The 22,257-nt window shown below is 36.8% G+C and overlaps 1 protein-coding gene and 1 long non-coding RNA gene across 5 annotated transcripts in view; both read right to left on the minus strand.

The window, feature by feature from the left end:
- Positions 1-22,257, minus strand: part of ANKRD10 (ankyrin repeat domain 10) — a 38,708-nt gene that overhangs the window by 15,721 nt on the left and 730 nt on the right. For all 4 annotated transcript variants that reach the window (XM_029999262.2, XM_029999261.2, XM_029999260.2 and 1 more), the window contains exons 2-3: positions 16,628-16,780; positions 8,047-8,138 (exon numbers count right to left, since the gene is read on the minus strand). In XM_029999262.2, the coding sequence (XP_029855122.1) occupies positions 8,047-8,138; positions 16,628-16,780 (245 nt within the window). The remainder of the gene's footprint in view (positions 1-8,046; positions 8,139-16,627; positions 16,781-22,257) is intronic.
- On the minus strand, positions 1,709-5,244 carry LOC121232569. The gene is made up of 2 exons (XR_005931231.1): positions 2,370-5,244; positions 1,709-2,224 (listed from the first exon to the last, which is right to left on the minus strand). It is a non-coding gene; the product is annotated as an uncharacterized LOC121232569 (long non-coding RNA).

Genomic DNA, 22,257 nt, shown 5'->3' on the forward strand with positions numbered 1-22,257 from the left:
AAATTAGCAGATACAAGGATTAAAACAAAACAAAAGAAGAAAGAGAAATAAAAGATCAGAACACTAAAACGCCCACAGTGAGAAAAAAAACGTTTCCTATATAAACATCAGTATACTAGTCTAAAATTTCTAAAGCAAATTATTTAAAAATACTAAACTTTAAGTGTTTTAACCCTTTGGTGTCCAAATACAAAAGTTGTGAAATAGTTTCAACATTTTTTTTTTCCAGATACCAAGAGAAAAATATACTTAACTAAACAGACGTGTGTCACTGCTGAAGACAGCTATAAAAATTCATGCTAGAATTACATACTGGGCATCTACAAAAGCACAAGTTGGTGCCAAGTTTTTATTTCACAACAAAACATGTGGCAGCTGAAATTATTTTAGACTTTTAAAAACAATGATAGAATTTTTCAGAACATCCTCCAAAATCATAACAAGGTGAATACACTGGAAAGAAGGAAGCTCTTTGTGAAGCTACTTTTTTCACATCAAAATCAAGGTTCACTACAAATTATGCAGCTGTAATCAGCTCCTAGATACTTCAACTCACGACTGAGCAAATGCTGGCAGAAGAAAGAATTCATTAACCATACTAGGCAACATTAGAATTACTACAAGCATCACCATCCGGCGGTGATTTATTGCTGTATCTGTATTCCAATTTATATGCTTTAAGAAAGACCTCCAACAGTGGACTTCAATTTTTTTCAGTCTCTCTTGTAAAAATTATTCACATTTCCAAGTAAACGTTTGCCTGAACAATATAGGCCTATCTGACGTTGCCTGGTATTAGCAACCAACAATATTTTAAAATTCATATTCGATTACATACAAAGTGATTCCTAAACTCAATTCACAAAAGGAACGTATGAAAGACTATGGTAACTCTTAAAACAACAGTCTGATTGCAATACAGCATAACAGAAGAGACCTTCCCTATTAAAGTGAAAATAAATATTTCCTAGATCACTAGCAAAAATGAATTCCAAACAAGCATCTTTTTAGTACTGCAGCCACTTTAAGTCCAAAGATAATACAAGAGTTACTTAGCCAGCCAACTTTATGGAAATTGGAACTATCATTGCTGCTGCTATCATCTTTCTAGAAACAGACCAGGAATTGCAGAAAGTTGCTTATAATGAGGAAAGCATTATGGAAGACTATTAAGGAAAGGTTCAGTGCAAACTCTGACTTGAAAAGATAAACAGCCTTGCAATGCAGATTCTGCCAAGAAGCTTCTAGTAGCAAATCAGATCACATTATTTCTCCTCAACATACCCACTGAAAAACAATGATAGCCTAGAAATAGAAAAATTAAGAAAGCAAGCTTCTCTCAAATGTGCCAAACATAGAAGAAAGTTGAAGAGATTCAGTACAAAAAGCATGGACAGTAAGACCTTGGGAATAAAACTAAGGAAAAGAGGTAAATGAATTTTGAAGTATTTTTGTGCCAAAAGCGGGGGGGGGGTGGGAATCATGAAGAAAAGGACTAAAGGTATTAGATGGATTCATTATTTTCCCATAGCAGGCATGGAGAAGGAGACTATGAAACTACACAAAATTTTATTTTTTGTGACAAAAATAACTTGATGCTCTTACTCAAGCAGACAGAAGATCTTTCAGATCAAGAAACTGCTGAAGTGCACAAAACCACTTCAAATAAGCTTCTCAAAATACTTCTTTCAACTTAGATTTTCCTCCATTTAAAAGAAAAAAATTATCTACCATGTATGAGCAACATGAAGCAAAATACAAAGAAGGAAACAGAAGCTGAAACAGAAGCGTAATGTTTTCCCGAAGTTATAGCTGCCAAAGCTCTTCCAGGGTTTGTTAAGCCTCCATGTAATGAAATACATCTTGTAACCTGTAGCACATGACACACATTAGAAAACTTTTCTGACCAATCTGAACATGTTCTGGGCCATGCCACAACTGCTTAATGTTTTTTGTCCAAGTTCAAAGGTACTAGTTGAACTATGATCAACTTCACTGAAAAGACACAAACTAGAATAGCAAATGAAATCTAAATAAACATAGCAGAAGTTAGAGCAAATGCGTTACAATTAACAATTCTCTCATCATCTCATATCCAGTCCAAAAGTATTAGCAGATCAAGCACAGCACCCGTACAGACCATCGCCACCATCAATGTCCAGATTAGCCATCAGAATTTATCAGGCTATTTTATTTGGGAATACCCTTGTTTCTTCCACTGTATCTAACTTGTGCTCTGGCCAAGTTCCACTTCATAACACTTTGGTTTCTCCACCTGACTTATCCGCACCCAGGTTTCTGTTGCCAGTAATAGCTTATCTTACAGAAAAAAATAACCTGAAGGGAAGCTGCACAGTGAACATTAGCACAGTATCATATGTGAAGGCGGATCACTCCCAACAAAAAATCCTAACATTCCTGTCAGAAATCTGAGCTATCCTCATTTAAATAAGTCTTGGTAACACTTCAGTGTTCTTTATCCATCTCTTTTGGACTCAAGGAAAGCTGAGAAACCAGTGCTATAAATCACAAAGGCTCATCACTAATGAATAAGCTCCCCTATCAAGCTGACCCATATCCTGTGAACTTCCTTTATGTTCCAGAAAGGTCACAAAATATCATTGCTTTAATGAAGGATTTAACTTTATTCAAAAAAAAAGTACAACCTCTTACATTCTTCTCCATTTCTGAACTGATGTCAGTAACTATTGTTGTTATTCCATCCCCACTAAGAATAATCCACTCTCAAACCGAACAGGAACTCAGCGGTAAGCATTTGCTTCAGTTTCCTGCCATTATTCGTAACAGCTGTAACTGAAAACTACCCTTTTCCATCCTGTTTTACTGTAAGACTGAGCCTCTCTTCCACTTTTTGATTTATCAGTTATCCATGCATGGATGTTCTGCTTCACTATTTCCGAATCTTTTCCTTGAGACCAAATCCAAAGTACCACCTTACTTCATGGTCACAACCTCCTATAAACCACGTTAAGTTCTTCTACAAGAATGGCAATCAAGCATGAAACCAAACATGGAAGAAATTAGCAAGCTTTTCTTTTAATTATTTTGCGGAGAATTAAGAGTTTCACCACTGAAACGTACAAACCATTTTTGACTTTGCCTTTCCACAAGAACTTACATAAGGCAGGAAAGGAAGAATGAATTCCAACACCTGTAGCCTCCATACTGCAGAATGATCACTACAAGAATACTACAGTGACAGCCCTTAAAGTACTTGTTATACACAGTGACAGAATGCTTGTTATATACAATGAAAGAACAGCCACATTTTTTCCTCACCTATACTGCACGGTCTAATAACGCAACAACAGTAGTTAATCTGGCAGTGTAACTGGTATCTGGAGAGCAGACAATCGGGTTTGAAAAAAGAATCGTGTACAAAGTGGTCTGAGTTTGAAAAGTACCAAACAGATTATAGAAATACTAATATACTAATTAACAGATAAGAACCACTCTGTTGAAAAAGCACCTAAATCCTGTTCTTAAACAAATAACCAGTAAGAACCTGAAGTATTATTTTCAGTGAGATTAATGACCATAAGAAAGTAGGATGTTGATTCACCTAGATTGAATTAATGTAGCAGTTCAGCTTCTAAAGTAAAAAGGTGACATAGTAATGGCAATTCACAAGTACATGAACACCAGAAATGGACTGCAGCTCAGTATTAAAAGTTTGGTAGTTAAGTTAGCTAGGTAAGAAAAACAACCAAATGTTAAAAATCCACTAAGATTTTAAGAAATCAGGAAGAAATCCAGAAGCTAATGGAGAAGATATCTGAACCCTGAGACCCTTCAAGAGAACAGGCCATGTAAGTTTCCCATCCAGACTGAAAAGAAACCAAGGGTTTACAACACAAAGGAATGGCTGATTTCTGCGCTATCATCATGAAATCTACACATCACTCTTCTTCAGTCTCTTCACTAAAGGTGACTGAATTTCAGAAATTCAAGATGTCTCAAAAGTATAAATAAGAAGAAAAAAGCTGAGATATCACAGGAGTGGTCATAATTAAAATGTGAAACACACTTCAAACAGAAATGTATTACAAGAATTTCACAAAGGGCTAATCCAGCAGCACTAACAAAATCCACATTGGGCAGATTTCTGTTATGGAGGATGGAAAGGAGTTGTGAAGAAGAAATGAATGCTGCTTTTTTTTTTTTAAGCAACACAAAGCAGTCTGTGACACGTGAATTTGTGAAGAAGAATTAAAATTAAGCCACTGTTTCAGAACGAGAATAAAGTTTTTGCTGAAAAACTAAATACCAGAGATAGGACATTTCTGGCATTATAGAAGTGGAAGTGAAGGAGTGAATTTACACATTCAAATGAATGCAAGACAGCTTTAAAGAGAAAGTGGCTGAAGTGTCTGCCTAAACTAGATCCACGTCATGATATGAATCTGTCATCTGGTAGAAACAGAAGTACTGGTGTATTTATCCCAGCATGTCAGTTATTCTCCCCAAACCTGGAGACCAGAGCATAAGAAACCAGAAAGGAAAGTTATCTCTTTGGGGTCTTGTAGCATCCCATCATGGTATACAAACCGATTTTTTCAAAACCCATAAGACTTCTGGCAGGGAAATAAAAAGCTTTCCTATGCTACTATTCAAGCATCTTGACCAACAAAACTCTGAAGCAAGCAAGTACTTGTGTTCAATTGGACAGGTGCACACCAAGCCACATCCCATCCCACAAGTTACACCTCTCTCTACTCCAAGATAATCCAGTGTTTGAAACTTCTCTCCTAGCTGTTAATCAAGTCACTAAGGAATACACAACTGTTCACATGACAGCTGCAGAAGAATTTTTATTCAGAAATAAGTGGACACAATGCACAAGCGAACTGCATGAGAACAGACATGAAACAAAAGTGAGTTCAAATCAGTATAATTAACAGCTGCATCTGCTTATTATTTTTTTGATTCAACAGTGTCCTGTGTTTGTAACCAAATTTTATATTTTTATATATGCTGTGATGCAATCAATGTAACTATATTAATACCCAGCATTTAAAAAAAATAGTGTAAAAGAGCAAAACAAAACATGGCACCAAGAAGGCTTTTCCTCCATAAAGAGCTGTGGACACTTGTTTTGTCACCATGATAAATAATACACAATTAACCATACATAAATCGCATAATTATGCTTTTTAGTGAAAATCCAGCAGTTATTATGGATACTTTAAAAGGTACTATCCACATTAAAAAGTCAGTTACACAGCAAACCTTTTCACTCATATGAGGACATTGTGACCACCTGCTTCCCCCTCTTCAAGGGTCCATGAATACCATAGTTAGTGGAGCAACCATTTTTATGGCTGTAGGACATACTGTGCACAGAATATGCTTCAGCTAAAATGAGAAGGTAAATACCACAAAAAAAATCAAAATATTTTCACTAGGGTACAATTATTATTTTTTAATATTATTAAAAATTTACACAGGAATAGAGACCCAAATTCTCTCTCATCAATTAGGAAAACAATGCAACAATTTCATTAAATTTAGAGACTGCAACATACTGTATTTCTCTGTAAAAGCAATACACTAACAAGCCTGAAATAAAGTAAACTAGAACAATTCAAGTGAGGCAATTTTATTCAAACTAAAATTCTTCCTTTTATCCTTACTGGACTACTGTCAATATTCTTTGGCTTCCAATATAACCAAAGGAATGAATAAAGTAGAAATACAGTAAACCCTAATATCAAAGATTACACTAGTCCAAGTTACTTCATTTTAACAGCAGTATTTCAATAATCACTCATTAATAAAAATACATTTCTTGCAATATTACACTACTGATTACTAGTGTTCGTGTAATAATGAAATCTTAACATCCCTGTTCTACCTTCTGTAAAAACTAGGGATGGTGCAATACTTGATGTATACTATAAATATCAGGTATAAGCAGTATATTTGACTATTTGCAGCCACAAGGGATATTCTCTGCATCTTCACATAACTAGATTTTGATACCATAACTGCATGAAGAAATAAAGAAAAAAATTGGATTAGAAGGTCTAATCCCCATAAAAAGGCCATATTCACCATCAGTACAGATCAGCACTTTAGTTCTAGTTAGTGCTTAGTTCTATATTTAATAGAATTCTTGCCTTGGTCCTATGTAGTCAATTATCATTTCAGTTAATATATACACATTAGAACACAAATATATGCATAAAATCCCTCTCCTTTTCTTCTGACTGAAGCCATAAAATAAAGGAGTCAAAACTTTCAGAGCATCTACATTTTCAAGATGTTACAAAAACCAGGAAATCAACATAACCATTAGAGATATAGGGCCAGTTTTCAAACCCAGATAACCCCAAATTAATCAACATCAAAAGCATATACATGGATTTGGCCTAACTTAACATAATGAGCCTCAAAACTAGATTCTATGGAAAAAATCCTCACCCCAATCACTCAACAGCTAGCTCTCTCAGGTAACAGGGCCAAGTCCTGATCCTCCAAATGACTAAACATGGGTTGCTCCACTAGCCTATTGCATTTGCATCCCTGATTTTACCATTTCCTGGATAGTATCTGATATTTAATTACCTACAGAACTTGTGACTAGTCTATCCTACTGAAACACAGATGGAATTCAAAGTTAGAAAACTGAGAATTCAAATTGTTTCCTGTTCACTAAAACTGCTATAAACCTACGCTACTTCTGCTGCAAATAGCTTTGGTCAAAGGCAGATATCACTCTCCAAGTTTTACAGAAATGTTTTGCCTATGGCTTGCAGATACGATGTTTAAAAAGCAAAATTTTAGTTCTGCAAGTTAAAGTTGCAGCCACATATCCAACCTCAATTACTCAGCTACTTATTTTGAAAGTCCTATGGATGTAACACGTCCTCTTCTTTCCATCAGACTCTTAACTCACTCATTCCACATTGTTTATGCAGTTCCACAACTTCTCTTTTGATTGGATACTTTGTAAAAATCACAAGATTACATGCTAATTGATGATGATAATTAAGGTTTGCTCAATTCCACAGTAAATTTAAATCCAAGTTTATCTTAATATATCTGAAAGTGAGTGTGAAATGGGAATTTATAAATTTAAGACAGATTTAATGAACTTGTCAATAACTAAGACAGCTGCATAAGTTATTTCAGTGTCTTTTTTCTATGAAGCAATCTCTTCATATAAAGCAATTTGTTCATTACTATTAACTTAAAAGGTACTACATTTCCTGAATACTCTATGATACCATAGAAAGATTTAGATTTTATGGTAGATTTATTGGGGCAGCATTACAAAAACAGTAAGATGGAAACCAAAGGGTAAAACAAGAAATTAACTACATGATTCTTATTTCACTTACAACTTAGAAGTTTCATATTGCAGGTTAAAATACAGTAACTAGTTACCATTTAAGATAAAAAGGCTAGTTCTAATTAAAACAAATTGCTAAAGTATTTACATTATTATAAGCCATAGAGCTTATACTCAACATTTCTAGGTGAAAACTGCATCCATTTTGTCCATGCTGTAAGTTGCAAAAGTTTGTGAGATTTTCTGAATGTTTTTGCAGTACATAAACCTTTAAAGAAAAAAGTTAACAGGGCAAATACACAATATACTAACAAACAGTATTAAACTAACTGCGACGAGTGTGTGAGATGCTATTTTGCACATAATGTTGCTTTTGCATTGTTTTCTATATTTATTCACCAGTGCAAGGTGTAAATCTCTTGTAAAATATAACTACACACTAGATAAAGTGTACGATTTGGGGTCATCTGACAGAAGTGTGATAAATATTTTAATATATCAGATATAAATGCAGTACTAATGTAGCACACGTATAACTTAAGTAAAATAAACTTTACTACTAGACATGCAAAACATCTTGGGCTTCATTACGGTCGAACATGTCTAGCTGTCTTTTAATCAGGTGTCTGCCGTTTTGACTTTTCTTTCTGACATTAGTATCTATGTTTACTGGTCTAAGTTAGTTAGCTAAACACACAACAATCAACAACAAAAAAAAATACCTCACTTACTCTATTTGTGCACCATGAGCCACAAGGGCACTTATGGAATCCATACTACCAGACCTTGCTGCTTTATGAATAGGAGTTTCACCAACATAATCCTGTAAAGACAAACTACATTTTGTCAAGCATAATCTTTCTAAAAATTAAAATCTTATTCTTACATTACTCACTTTAATAAAGCAGATATATAAAAGCAGCATTTATTAGCTAGCAAATGCATCAGGTACTTTGAAGTTTGCAGTGGGCTGTCACGTACATTAGACATTTAGCAAGAAATAATGCTAAGGGCATCTAACTCAGAGGATAAGCCTTATCCAATAACAAGGCAATCAGCAGAGTCATATTCAGCAAAACTTGTTAAAAAAACCCACAACATACACCACCGTAACAAATTATTCTAACACCTTTATTTCCTAGCACTTTTGTTTCCCAGTATGTTGAGCTGAGCAAGCCATCTTGAATTCAGAAGCAGCATGGCCAAGTTTGTGGGACTATATTGCTTTCAGATCTTGCTGACACATTTAGGCAGTACCGTATTGCACCACAAATACTCTCCAGGTGAGGAGTATGTATGCGTAAATCTACTGTAGTATAAGTATGCCCAGAGTTCACAGGCCAGGCCAGATCTCTCCTGAGACATACACACTGACTCATGTCCTATACGCTTTTCTTTTCTGACTATCTTTATCCATTTACATTCCATTATTGTTAACCAGCACAGCCAATCATTTAATCTTTTCGTATTATGGGCAAACGTACCGGGACTTGTGTATTGCTTTTCAAGCAACTCCTCTCTACAAACTATCTTCACAGATAACAGAGAAACTACAGCAATTTCACAAATGCAATTGGCAAGCAGCCGCTAAATTCCGTGCATTATGATCTACAGGCTGCAAATGAAATTCAGTACTTGCAATTAACCATCAGTATGAAGAACCACAGAGAAGGGTCTGTAATGAAATAGGACCTTGAAGTAGCAAGTAAATGTTCAGTTACTGGTTTGTTATGTGATTTCACTACCACAGTCCTCAACACTTCCAATGGATACATAGCTTTTTTTGCCTTTTTTTCCTTTATTTCCCATCCTCTTTCTTTCTCTCCAAATTTTTGACAAGACTTCACTTGTCTGCTGGACTGATATTAAACATGTTCTAACTGTATGTACCTCATTTTTGCTTCCCCATTCCTTTTATTAAAATAGCAACACTAGCTATTAAAAGTAACACAGCATCTTTACTGACTCGCCAGTCTTTGTACACAACAGTCTTCACATCTAACTCTACAGTACTGGTTACACTTTAGCTCCAATCGAAATGTGAATATATTCAGAACATGATCATACTAGCATCTTGATAGATAGAAGGTAACAAGTGTTTTAAATTGTCTGCCAAGATTCTGAGAAATTAAATCACATCTTTTAGACCATGTAAATATGACTTGAAAATGAATTTTGGATTATGTGTTATATACTCTCAATTTTCTACTTGCCAATTTTATTTCATGGTAAAATATTTTTATAACAAGTTACAAATTCCTTGAGGGTAAGCTAGTTTACCACTGCTTAAGACATATATTCAGCCAACAGCGAACCACCTAGCACCCCCAGCAGGGAACAATAATGGTACCAGACAAAATTTACCTTCTTATAAACTATGGAAAATTGCTGAGGCTGACAAAGTTTGGAGACAGAAAAGAGCAGGAAACTCCTCGGAGTCCTTGGTGATTAGAAAAGAGCCATACAACCCTTCTTCCAAAATGGCTGTCTGTAGCTGATGAATAGAAGACTGCCTTCCAATTAAGTTTATATAATTTCTCCTATTTATAACTTTTCTTGAAGTTACAGAAAGATAGAGATGTTTAACAGAGGACATAATTTTATTAACTCTCATAAATGGAAATTAATTTGGCACTAATTTATCCAGGAATATTTTCTTCATAGTGTAATACACCTTCCCATCATGGAAGCTGTCTTCGATTCACCATTCTGTTACAGTTTCCTTTCCCACCCACCTTTTGTTAAAGAGGTAGAAGCGTAGAAGTGATTTGCCTCTTTTGTTCAGCATTAGTATTTACAACCCCAACCCTAACTAAAAGACAATTATTCAATATAAAGTTCAGTTTAGGGAAAGTTAGCTCAACTAGCCATGCATATGACAGAGATATAAAAAAATATCTACTAGGCCCATAAACCTAGCATGTTGCCCACAATTAAGATCTAGAGAACTGAATTATGAAGTATTGCTGTGGGGAAACACTAGAAGGATGAGAAAAGACATTTGCAAAAGGACTCATCAACACTGCATTAAAAGAAAAAGCTAAGCTCATAGCAGCTAACAATCCTGTCACCAACAACCAGAAAAGGTTATTATCTCAGAAGAGAATATGTGTCTTGAGAAGGGCTTCTTTCAGTCACTGGCCCGGAAAAGCATGTGTCTCTTCTCTAAAGCTAAGGAATTGAGAATATATTTAGAAAAAACACAGAATATACAGATTTAGATTTTTATAGCATTCATTTTAATTACGGCACCTAAATTTCAGTCATTACTAAAGTTATCTTCTTTTGAAGTTCTCCTATGGGACCGAATCTATTTGCACTGAAATAGTTTCCAAAATAGTCTCCTAGCTCTGCAAAGAAGAAATTCTCTCTGGGTTATGAGCTCGACTGAAAAGGGGTAAAAAAAAAAAAAAAAAAAAATTACATCACACTGAAAAATGGCTTTAAAAGTTTACTTAATTTTCAACACATCAAAAATCATGCATACAGAGGAAAATAAAGTACTCTATGAGCCTCAGAACAATTCTGCTTTGATTTAACAATTAGAATGGATGGCACCAAACAGAAAGAGCCATGTAACAGAGGTTTTTCAAAGAAACTTCTGAGAACAGTTCAGGGTCTAGACTGCTAGCACTTTTTCATGCATAAGACACCTCTTCCCTATCTCTCTTTTGGCTATATGGAACAAAGTTATTTTATTTTGAGGGGCTCTACAAAGTCCTAATTATCCTTAACAATACCTCATAATCCTTCTAATTGTCCACAGTTCCCATACCTGCTTCAGTTTGCTATAATCCCTTCTGTAAGAATATTCCAGGAAGGGAAACATCAATAACTTGTACTGGCCTTTCATATCTAGAGCAGAACTTTTCACGGTCCCATTTACCCTGCTGATGTAACACTGCACCAACAGCCCCAACTTGGCTCACAATCCAGAAGTCACATTGTAAATAAATGAGCAGAAAGACCAATTAAGTTATATTAATTTAGCATTCAAGATAACACAAGTTTGTTTGCTTCGACTAAATATTTTGCGTACAGTGCTCCTGAAAAAATGACAGAGAGAGTAATGAGGCATCATAGGCACATTTGTTTTTGCAACTCATTGCCACTGTCAAACGCCTTCCTCCTTTCCCTTGGAGGAGGATGACTACCCTTTTGCAAAGACAAGGACAGTCTTCTCTAGCTTGGGGTCATGACTAGATTACCTTTGACTTCTGTTTCATTTTACTAAGTAAGTATCTAGCCTCCTTATTTTTTTTTTATGGGGCTAAAGAGTCTTTTGCTTTTTCGGCTTAAATTTTCTCAGTAAATCTCTCAGCTTGATTTATCAGTTTGCATTCCCTCACTATGCTGCTTAACCTCAAAAGACATTTCCTCTACTGATTAAGTATTTTTCTCAAACTCTCTGCCTATTCCCAGGCCTCTTTTAGATGTGGTTATTTTTTCAGTTCAGTCTAAAGCCATTTTTACTCTATTTTCCCCTCTTTCAGTCTTTGAGGGATCCAAATTTCTGTTGGCTTTAGGATCTTTCAGTTGAACTTAGAGCAAATTTCCCATTTTGTTCTCCAAGTTGCAAGTCCCTGGCTATGATTCAGTTAATTTCACTTACTGGTACCTTTATAGCCCTTTCATTTAAAAAAAAAAAAAAAAAAAAAATTACTTACCTGTAAATATTTATTTTTAAAACAAAAAGCCCCCATGCACATTTACACTGAAAGCTTTCAACTATGTGTACTGGTTTTGACTGGGATAGAGAACTTTCTTCATAGCAGCTGGTTTGGTGCTATGTTTTGGATTTGTGACCAAAGCAGTGTTGATAATACACCAATGTTTTAGCTAGGAGTGGGATGTGGGTGCACAAGAACCTAGGAGGTGACACAGCTGGGACCACTGACCCAAACTGACCAGAGGAATATCCCATACTATATGACATCATGCTCAGCAAGAAAAGCTGCAGAGGGGGGGAAGGTGTGTCGTTTGCCAGGGCTGTCATTGCTTGGGGACTGGCTAGGCACCCATCAACTACTGGTGAGCAATTGGGGGATTTTTTGGTCATGGTGTGGGATTTTTAAAAATTTTTTATCATCACTTGATTTTCTTGGTTTTTTTGTTTTTCCTTGTTTCCTTTTTTACCTGTTAAACTGTCTTCATCTCAACACATGAATTTTCTCACTTTTCCCTTCCAATTCTCTCCCTCAACCCACTCCGGGCAGGGGGGAACGAGCAAGTGGCTGTGCGGTGCTTCGGTGCCTACTGGGTTTAAACCACAACACTGTGCAAGCACTTGTAAAATACTTCTATTATAGATATCCAACTAAGACACAGAAGCACTATTTTACCTGACAAGAAATACAAACTAACACCATTCCTTAACTCAACTGACTGAGTTTCAAGTTCTATCAGTTGATCCCATTTCCAAAAGCTGTACAGATTTCTTAGACACAGCACCCTACCCTTTCTGAAACCAAGAAGTAAAAGCTGGAGAATGCTGAGTATTTTTCCCCTCATTGTTTGCTAAAAACACTTTGAAGTCATGATGGTTTCTCCTTCTGAATTTTGAGTACAGATGAGAAATGAGAATATTTTTATCTGGCTTTAGCCCAAACTGTTGTTTAAAATACAAAACTATAACATACCAGAGCAATGAGTGTTTTCTTCCTCCCCACCAAGGATATCACTGTGTTTACAGTTCTTGCCAGCATGGGTAGTCTAACCCTCCTAAATCTATCTGCCCTCACTGCCACATGATGGTAACCAGCTGGACGAAAAGTAAGTTAGCATCACCTGTAAGGATGCAGTATTTCTTACCCCTTCTCTTTAAGACAGGCCACATAAAACTGGTATTTCTGGCCAATCAACACAGGCAACACACAACAGAAATGTTCGATAGGCTAAGGCTAGAGGGAAAGTATATTTAAATGAAGTAACAGGCTTTTTAATCAATAGTACTCATGATTATCTGATCTTAATACATACAACAGCACAGAATGAATCTGTGTTGTGACAAGGATAAACATCAGAGAAAAAAAAAAAATCTCAGGGGAAGTAGCAGTGTAATTGCTTTGCACTGTTACAGTGAACTAGAGCAGGCAGGTAGGCAAATGCAGGTCTTGAGTCACCTTATTAAGAAGTATTAGCAGGCACTGCCCACTGAAGAAAAAAAAATAGTAGGACTGTCTCAAGTCCACTGCTGGGTAGAAACAGGCAGATCATTCCGTGGCACTTCAGCTTTCTCCTGTGAATTCTTACAGTGATCCTGGTGGGGAAGAACTGCCCACTGATCATAATGAGAGAGAGATGATTCTAGCCAGCACATACAGTTATGTAAGAGGGCTGGGCATCACAGGATATACTGACAGAACTTATCTGGGGAGCAAGGTACAGTTGGGACAAGCAGTTCTAAGCATTTGTCCTTCATTGCTGCTGCCTGAGAAATGTCCTGAGCACCTGTCACCAGCACCAAGATACACATTTTCAAGTTTTCCTAAACTTCAGGGCAGGCAGCACGGGCTACAATACAATACCTCAGGGCAAGATATGAGAAAGCGTGCATGCAAATTCTACTGAGTACCGCAGGTTTACGTTAAGACTGAGAGACTTGAGTGGATTCCTTTTCAGAAGCTATCCTTTTCTTTTTCCAGAGGTGATGGGTTAGTCTGTAGCCAATGACCAGGAGTCAGTTTGGAAGGAAAGTTTTACTAGTTTAAAATATCAAGTATTCCCAGATCTTTCTCAGCATGTGTTTTGTATCCAGTGTCCATGGAACACTTGTCCTCACACAAGCATTAGCCAGTGACTATGTCTGTTTGAAGTACAGCATCAGTCAGCGAGCTGGAAGGAATAAACAAAATACACATCAGGAAATAGTGCTCCAAAAGCTCAAAAGTGTGGGTGGAAGCCCTAGATGATCACCTGAAAGTGCTTGGAAGTTAAATAAGGAACCAAGATCATTTATTAAGCAGTTCAAATCAAACAAGAATAGTAGAATTTGACTGCAATTCAATAAACAGTTGGAAGGAACTGGGGAGAGCAAAGCATGCACTATGCTTTACATAGCCATGTATGAAACATTCCAAATATCTGTGGGATGAGTTTGCTGCTACAGGTATCACCAAGGTACACTGTCTAGCTTTCAGTGCACGTGCATGTGAAACCAGTGTGACTGACCATTTGCATCCTAACAAAGAACTTGAGACTTTTTTGTTTCTACTACCATTTTAATTAACCAGAGCTATCTTCTTACTTTATCATCTAACTGAATTTAAAATACCTCTTCTTATATGTTCAATTAATATTTTGTGGGGGCAAAAAAAAAAAGTTATTACATACAAGTGTAACTTGAGCCTACCATTAACAACATACACTGCTTCCACAGTGTCAACTCTCAGTACCATCTATATTAGTGTCCTTTGCCTGTCAATACCTAAACCTGCCCTTAGAAGTCTGTAGGATACTATTACCACTACCTGAAAACCTGAGAACCACAGTACTCTTCTTCCTGTGGAGGACCACAGATCTATTATTAGTATTTGCTCTGGTGACAGGCCATCAATTCATAAAGACTCCTGAGTCACTGGCTAGTCTTGGTCACTTCTTTAAGCTGGAATGAGTTTCCTGCCTACTTTTAACTGTGTATTATACTGCCTTCTGCTTTCCTTTACAGTCATCTGCATGTTGCCCTCAGCCCATGGAGAGATCTCTCTGCACTCTTCTCCTCTTCTTTTGGGGGCTAGCTGCTACTTTCTTCTTTGCTATAACCTCACTCACTAGATGTGATTTTTTTATTTTTTTTTCCCCCCATCACGTTCCAGGACAGCAAGCTTGTTCTTCAACTCCATTTCAACCTCACTGGTCAGTTCTTCTCTTTATTCTCATAGCTGGAAACTTTCATTCTTCTCATTCATTCATTTTCATTCATTCTTCTCTTCTCATTTAGCAGATATTGTACATCTTTATTCTGTGCATGCCATGTTTCCTCTCTAATCACCATTTCTTTACATTCTTACCTGGTCTCCAGATGCATTTATAGTTCTTGGTATTTTCTCTTCTGAAGATTCTACCACTATGCAGCAATAACTTATTGCATAAGTTACTTTTGTCAGGTATCAAGGAGAAGATGCGATCTATAGCCTCTGCATCCAGTCACCTTCATTGTTTCTACAATTCTCCTGGTGTCTCACAGCTGTTCTCAATGCACCAGCCTTCTTTTCTGAAAACTCAACACAAACTTCCCCATTTCTTATTTTTGCATAGCTTAAAAAAAACAACCAAACTCTAGAAATGCAAATGTTCAAGTTCTTCAGCAGACTTAGCTTAACTCTACTGCATATAAAACACAGTCTGGCCATTAAATATTTTAAGGGAAGTATGATGCAAGATTTAACAGACTAGACATTTTATAGATGCTGTGCTATACTACAGCTTTTAGTAAAGGCATATGCTGTAGTATTAATTACTCTCATAGAATGTTATAATAATTTTGAGTACCATTATAAAGGCACACATTATGTATGCACAGCATACATAATAGATCCATTCAGTACTGCAAACATTTTCTCCAAAAGCATGATAGTTTTAAGCACTCAATTCTGTTACTGTACCAGAGTACAACAGTCCTTTACAGGAATTTTGCTATATTGATGCACTCTCTGCTACCAAATAAATCATTATCCATACTCACAGTAAAATTAATGGAAATTTATTAAAAAATAATAATAATAAAAAAATCACCCATTCATTCTTTGTTAGTAAAGTACATGTTTCTGATCTATTTGCAGGAAGTTACTAGAAAAGCTTTGGAAATAATCTTAAAAGGAAAAAAGTATGAAACCAGATGCACCTTAAAATAAACCATGGCAGACCTTACTAGCTAGATGTATGACTAAGTCATGAAGCACCACACAGGTCTCATGGTTCTGTAGGTAATGGTGAATTTTTCAATTCTTAGCATATTTAATAAGTAGTGTGTTCCTCACTAGTCTTTTTTCTTTCCCCTAAACAGGCATTACAGTATCAGAGTATTTGCTAATGCTGCCGACACCAGAGCAGCATACTATTTTGTTCAATAAGTAGCAAGACATCAATTCCTAAAACAAATGTTCTCCAAACCTTTAGTGGCTTAAAGGACATTTATTACTCCTATCTCTACTATAATAAAAAAAGTCTATAACTGATAATTAAGTCACTTGACTTCAGCTGATATTAAAAATGTATCTGTATCTGAATGTAAGGATCATACAGGTAGCAAGAAGAGACCAAGACACTCCTTCCAGAACTATATGCAGACATGGAATACACGTGAACCCATACCTGTTTGTTTATGTTGGCCCCCACTTGAATCAACCAATTCAGGCACTGTGGATGTCCTCCAAAAGCAGCAATGTGGGCTGGTGTTTGAGCAAAACGTGTTGTACTGGCATTTACAGAAGCTCCAGCTCTTACTAACTGCATTAGGCACTCCAGCTTTAAAGACATGAGGGAATAAAACAAAAAGTGTTACACGTACGTGCTATAACAATTAGCACATGAGAAGTAAATAAATACATAAAACCTAGAAAAGATAAACTTAATAGTGAGACTACATGGATGCAAAACAAGAGAGAATACAAACATTAGGATTTCCCCCCTCTTCCTTATACTCTTCCCTCCCTTGGCCATAGGCCATACCTGAAAAGTACTTAATTCTCACCGCCAAAACTGAATTCCAACATTTATTTTTGGGATGGGGAAAAGAGGGCATAAATACCTCAGATCTGACTACAAGAGCTATTTGGTTCACTTTTGTAAAGGGGGGGGGGGAGGGGGGGGGGAAGGAAAAAAGAGTTCTGATCCAGCAAAGCTGCAAACATGATACTAAACAGACATTATTAGACAATGTTTGCCAAAAGAAGAGTGGTGTTAGGGGATACATAGATGTACTCTCAGGACAGTTTAGAGGAAGGTAAACCAGAAAAACACAAGAAATATTTAAAGTTTCTTTAATGTTTTCCTAGAGTGACAGAAGCAGATTACTAATGAAAACTAATACTGTTAATACTCTGCTAAATCTATAAAAGGAAAAAATTACTTCCACCATTTTCCTGTTATTACAGCTGAAGAGCTGTTAAAAACAAAATAGGTTGCATGTTTGTGACAAAGCCAAAAAAGAAAAGCTCTCTTTGTTTTAAAATATTGCAATATTTTGTCACGCTATATTCTGACTTTTATTTTCCCATCATACTAACCAGAAGTGTCAGATATCCAGCTACTATTTTTAAATGTTCATAACATCACATTTGTAGAAGCTAGGCAAACCACAGCCACGATGACCTAAACTTTCAAAAATAGTAAAAAAAAAAAAAAGCTCCTTTCCTGTCCCACAGTAACATTCTCTTTTTGTTGATAGGAAAAGGAATGCACTATGCTAAAATAAACAGTTTAGTCTAGGCTTCCATTTATTGTGGTTAGAAAACAAACACCACTGCGCACACATGCAACAGCAAAACAAAAAAACCACCACACTGACTCAGGGCATTGGTTCATACAAAACAAAACTACGGGTCAGTCTCTCACAGTTAAAGAAAATGTTTGTTAGCCATACCACAGCTATGGAATAGGCTGTTCATAAAGGAGCAGTTAAAAAGCATCAAAAAGTCAGCTGGCAGCTTGGTTCAGATAGAAACATAAACATCACAATTCCAACATTCTTCTCTACTGCTGTATGTCAGTCTCTCTTTTTCTCTTTTTTTTTTTAACCTGCAAATTCCTTATCTTGATGAATTACATACATGAGATCAAAGTACCAACCACTGTAGTGAAGTATTTTATATTAGTTTTGCAAGTGTATTGTGAACTTAAATTGCTTCCTCCCCCCACATAGTTCAAACACACACATATGAACCCTATTCTTTAGGATATACAAAAGTACTTTTTTGGACTGTAACGGACTTTGACACTAGACATAGATGTACCATTAACTCGCTAATTACATGAAGTAAACATGCAAGGATGAGGGTAACTGAAATACTGCAGAATTAATGAATCTAGCTCCATAAACCTCAACATTACCAAAGACAAAGTACCTTTTCAAAAGCAAACAAGTACTTTTACTGCAAGAAAATGTACATCAAAACACTGGTGTAAGAAAACTTGCAATTCTAATGCTAGACTACCCAAACACATTTTGTATTTGCTCACCTTAGACTTTCCTTGGTGTTCGAATGCTAACACCCCTAATATTGCTGTTAACCCTTAATAATTATTAATAATTGTAACACTGTAATTATTAATAAACCATGTGATGGAAAAAAAAAATTCAGCTACACCAAGAGGTTCCTGTTCCTCTACTATGACTGCAAACAAAAATAAAGTTCAGCCAGTTTTTAAAACAAAAGACTTTTAACAGAATTAATTTGAAAACACTTTCAGACAAGCATTATAACTTCAGGAAAGAATAATGTTTCCTGCACAGAAACTGGGCTGAAAGAATTTCTATAATTAGACAGGTATTATAGCCCATCAATTCAAAGGGGAAAAACACTGCAACTGGTTCACCAGTGTCATCTTGCACTGTTTAAATCTGCCTTACAAGACGGCTACATGGCATGATTACCTATACAACTTCATGTTTAAATCTTCTTTTTTCTTGTGTGCCACTGCCCCCCCCTCCATCTCTTACAGGTTTTTAACAATGTAGATAACATTTCATCACATTAAAAACTGAAGTATAGGTCTTCTGCGTGACGGCTGTCAGAAAAACCTGCTTCTTCCAACATTATGGAGGAATGAGGTAGGTTACTTCTGTGGAGAGGAAAAGTCAACATAACAAAAACCAGTACCTCACTTGATTATTTATGCTTGAGATCAGGACACACAAGTACGCTTTCATGAAATAAGCTTTTAGAAGATTTTTCCACTGTATTGTTGTATCTAAAGCAGAGGTTACACTGATTTAATGAAGACAGGGCTCCATATAGGCCATAATGCTGGCAAAATACCAAGGAAGAGACAGGCATTTTTATCTGTACTACTTTTGTTCCAAAAGAAACAGAATGTACTTACTGCTATTTTGCTTCCTATAATGTAAACAGTCAAATGGCAAAAATAAAAGTAGGAGACGAGTACAAGCAAATAGATGTGGTCAGAGAAAATAAAAATACACGTGCAAGTTGTTGAAAATGAAATTAAGGTTAGTGTAAGACAAAGTGAATTAACAGTGACTTTGGTTTTTATGCAAGCCCTTCATTTTCTACCTCTCTGCTAGCTTTTTAGATTGTTAACAATTTTATATTCTGACCCACCTTCTCAGAAATCTACAGAATGCCAGAGTAATTTAGGGCACTATATAATTAACTCCAGTTGGAATACAGCAATTCTAACGGGAATTAATTTACCTCTCAGGATATGAGCACTTCTCCTGAAAATGCAAACTCCACCACAGATACTCAACACAGCAAGGAAATTTGGACTTGCTATCTCTAAAAGAATGTCCATGCTGTCATTAAAACTCCAGATATTACAGCCAGAAACATTGGTTGTAATACCTATCACTTTCAATTGACTTTGCTGGTATTTTATTTACTGCTTGCAAGCTGTACAAGTATGTTTCAGAGTAAGCTATTCAAAAATACTGCGTTTTCATTTTTAGTCTTAAGATACTCTGTTTTTATTGGTACTAATATTACATCAGTATTCCCCCCCGCAAAAGCTATCTTTCCTCTTTCACATATTCATTTCTAACGGAACTTGACTGCTGCTGCTACCTCCTTACTGCAGCACATCTACAACTGCATGCAAGAATGTAGTCCTATATAGCTTTATTCCAAAATGATTTTGTACTGTCCTTTGATACAATAAGGGCTTTCTTCTATGTTCAAATTGTGCAACAGGTAAAGAGACATCTCTATGCTGCTGAAGTTGACCAGCCCTAGACTGATGCTGTGTGTGCATGCACATGCGTGTGTACATGTATGAACTGTTTTAGATTTCACTGCTTACAATGAGTTGTTCCACAAGGACTTCTTCCAGAAAGGAACTAATCATTTTTGTCATTTCAACCTCCTACAGAGCTGCAGTTAGAACCAAGACGCGTCTGGTGGACCATGCTGCTAAATGGCCCTATATCAGGACAGCCATGAAGTTCTGTCACCATTTAATTTCTTTCAAGAAAAGAAAAAAAACCGAGTGAAAATCCCACAAAATCTAGAAAAACAAAGAAGAGGAAAAGAATCTTGTTCAGTAACTACTAACATTTCAGAAATTAATGTTTTAAAACTCTGATACTTTGAGAAATCTAACTCTCCATTTGAAGTTTTGATGAATCTGAATTTGGCAAAAAACCCATAAACAAGAACCTAAGACATGCATACGAATGTCCACTAAGAGCAGCTATTGTTTCACTCCTGGCAACCGTCTATTAACTGGTGAAAGGTGAAAGTCTATGCCACAGAAACACAAAGTCAGTCGAGATTGGGATCCAGTTACAATAGTGTAACTTTTCCAAGTGTGTCCTATAGTTTCTGTGTCAGAGAACACTACTTAACAAGACTATAAAACATGCAGATAACTTCCGTAAGCTGAAATTGCCTACACCTTGTCACAAGGTTTCTAATAAAGTACATATACACAAAGTTGTATAAAACCCATTTATAAACCTATGTCATCTTTGCAAGTCTCGTTTCACTAGACAGATCTTCCCCCCTTCATATGCAGCAACAAAAACACGTATCAGATTTTGCTGATACCTAAGAACGAAGGTGGCAAATAGAAACACAGTATCTTGCAGACTGACTTGTTCCCTTTGTTAGCTGTTTCTGCAAGAGTCTCTAGAATAGAAAATAGAACGTACACAAAAAGTGACATAACCTAGCATGGTTAGTAGAAAGCTGAAGATGCTTAAAGGAAAAAACAAAACACCACACACTTCCAAGACAAAAGCAAGGTTGCCACGAGCACACACCAAAGATAAATTCTTAAGAGATGGATAAAGGAAATGGAAGACTGTAATGCCAAATTAGTGTATTTGCATTTTCTGTGTGTACTTCATGATAAAATTTAAGGCACTACACTTGTAGGAGTGTAGAAGATTATTAGCTTCTTTCTGAATGAAGAAAAGGTTGCTTTAGGTTTTGTTTTGGTGGGTTTTTTTTAGGGACTACTTTGCTGTGTTTCTAAAATGTTTCTCAAGCACTGCAGATAACATATATAAACCATCTCTTAATGTACTTTCATAAGCCATGACAACTGCCTAAGTACATTCATTTTCCTTCTCCAGCACACAGTCAATAAACAAATAGAAACATACTGGAAACGGGAAGGAGAACAAGAACAAAAGCCCCTCAAGATCCAAACCCAGACAAATCAATGAGGGGAAAAAAAAAAAACCCCAACCCTCTAGGCTGGAAGTCTGCATAGGCTGGAACACTCACCACGTTAGAAACAGGGGAGGCCTACATAAAATCAAGAAATTAAGATACGACTCATCTTAAGACTTGAAGTTAGAGCAGCTACTTCTTATGTTTTTGATCTTTCCTGCATTGCAACGCAATGTCAACGCAGATAATCCCGCGCGTGTATAAACCCCCACTGATTTTCCACGCTGAAGGCACCAGAGGGGTTGCTTTACAACCGCAACCACCTCCTTCCCGAACTCCTAACGGGTCGGCAGTCATAGCACAAGGCACCGCAACGAAACAGCCTCCGGGCGCCGAGTCCGAGGTGACCAGGCTCTGCAGACCCACGCAGGACCGTGCCTAGGCTCCGCAGACAAAAGCACGCAGCCTGACCGGAGGGCGGGTTACCGGCGGAAAGAGGGCTCGCCGCCTCGGTCCTCCGGCCGGCGCCGGCCTGGGAGGAGCCCCGGGTCCCTCCTCCTCCCCCTCAGCTGCCGCCGCCCTGTGCCGGTGACCCGGGCGCCTTTTGAAAGGCCCGGCTGTGAGACCGAGGGCCGCCTCAGTCGGCCG

This window comes from Aquila chrysaetos, chromosome 23, assembly GCF_900496995.4.
Source record: "Aquila chrysaetos chrysaetos chromosome 23, bAquChr1.4, whole genome shotgun sequence".
Classification (NCBI taxonomy): Eukaryota; Metazoa; Chordata; class Aves; order Accipitriformes; family Accipitridae; genus Aquila; species Aquila chrysaetos.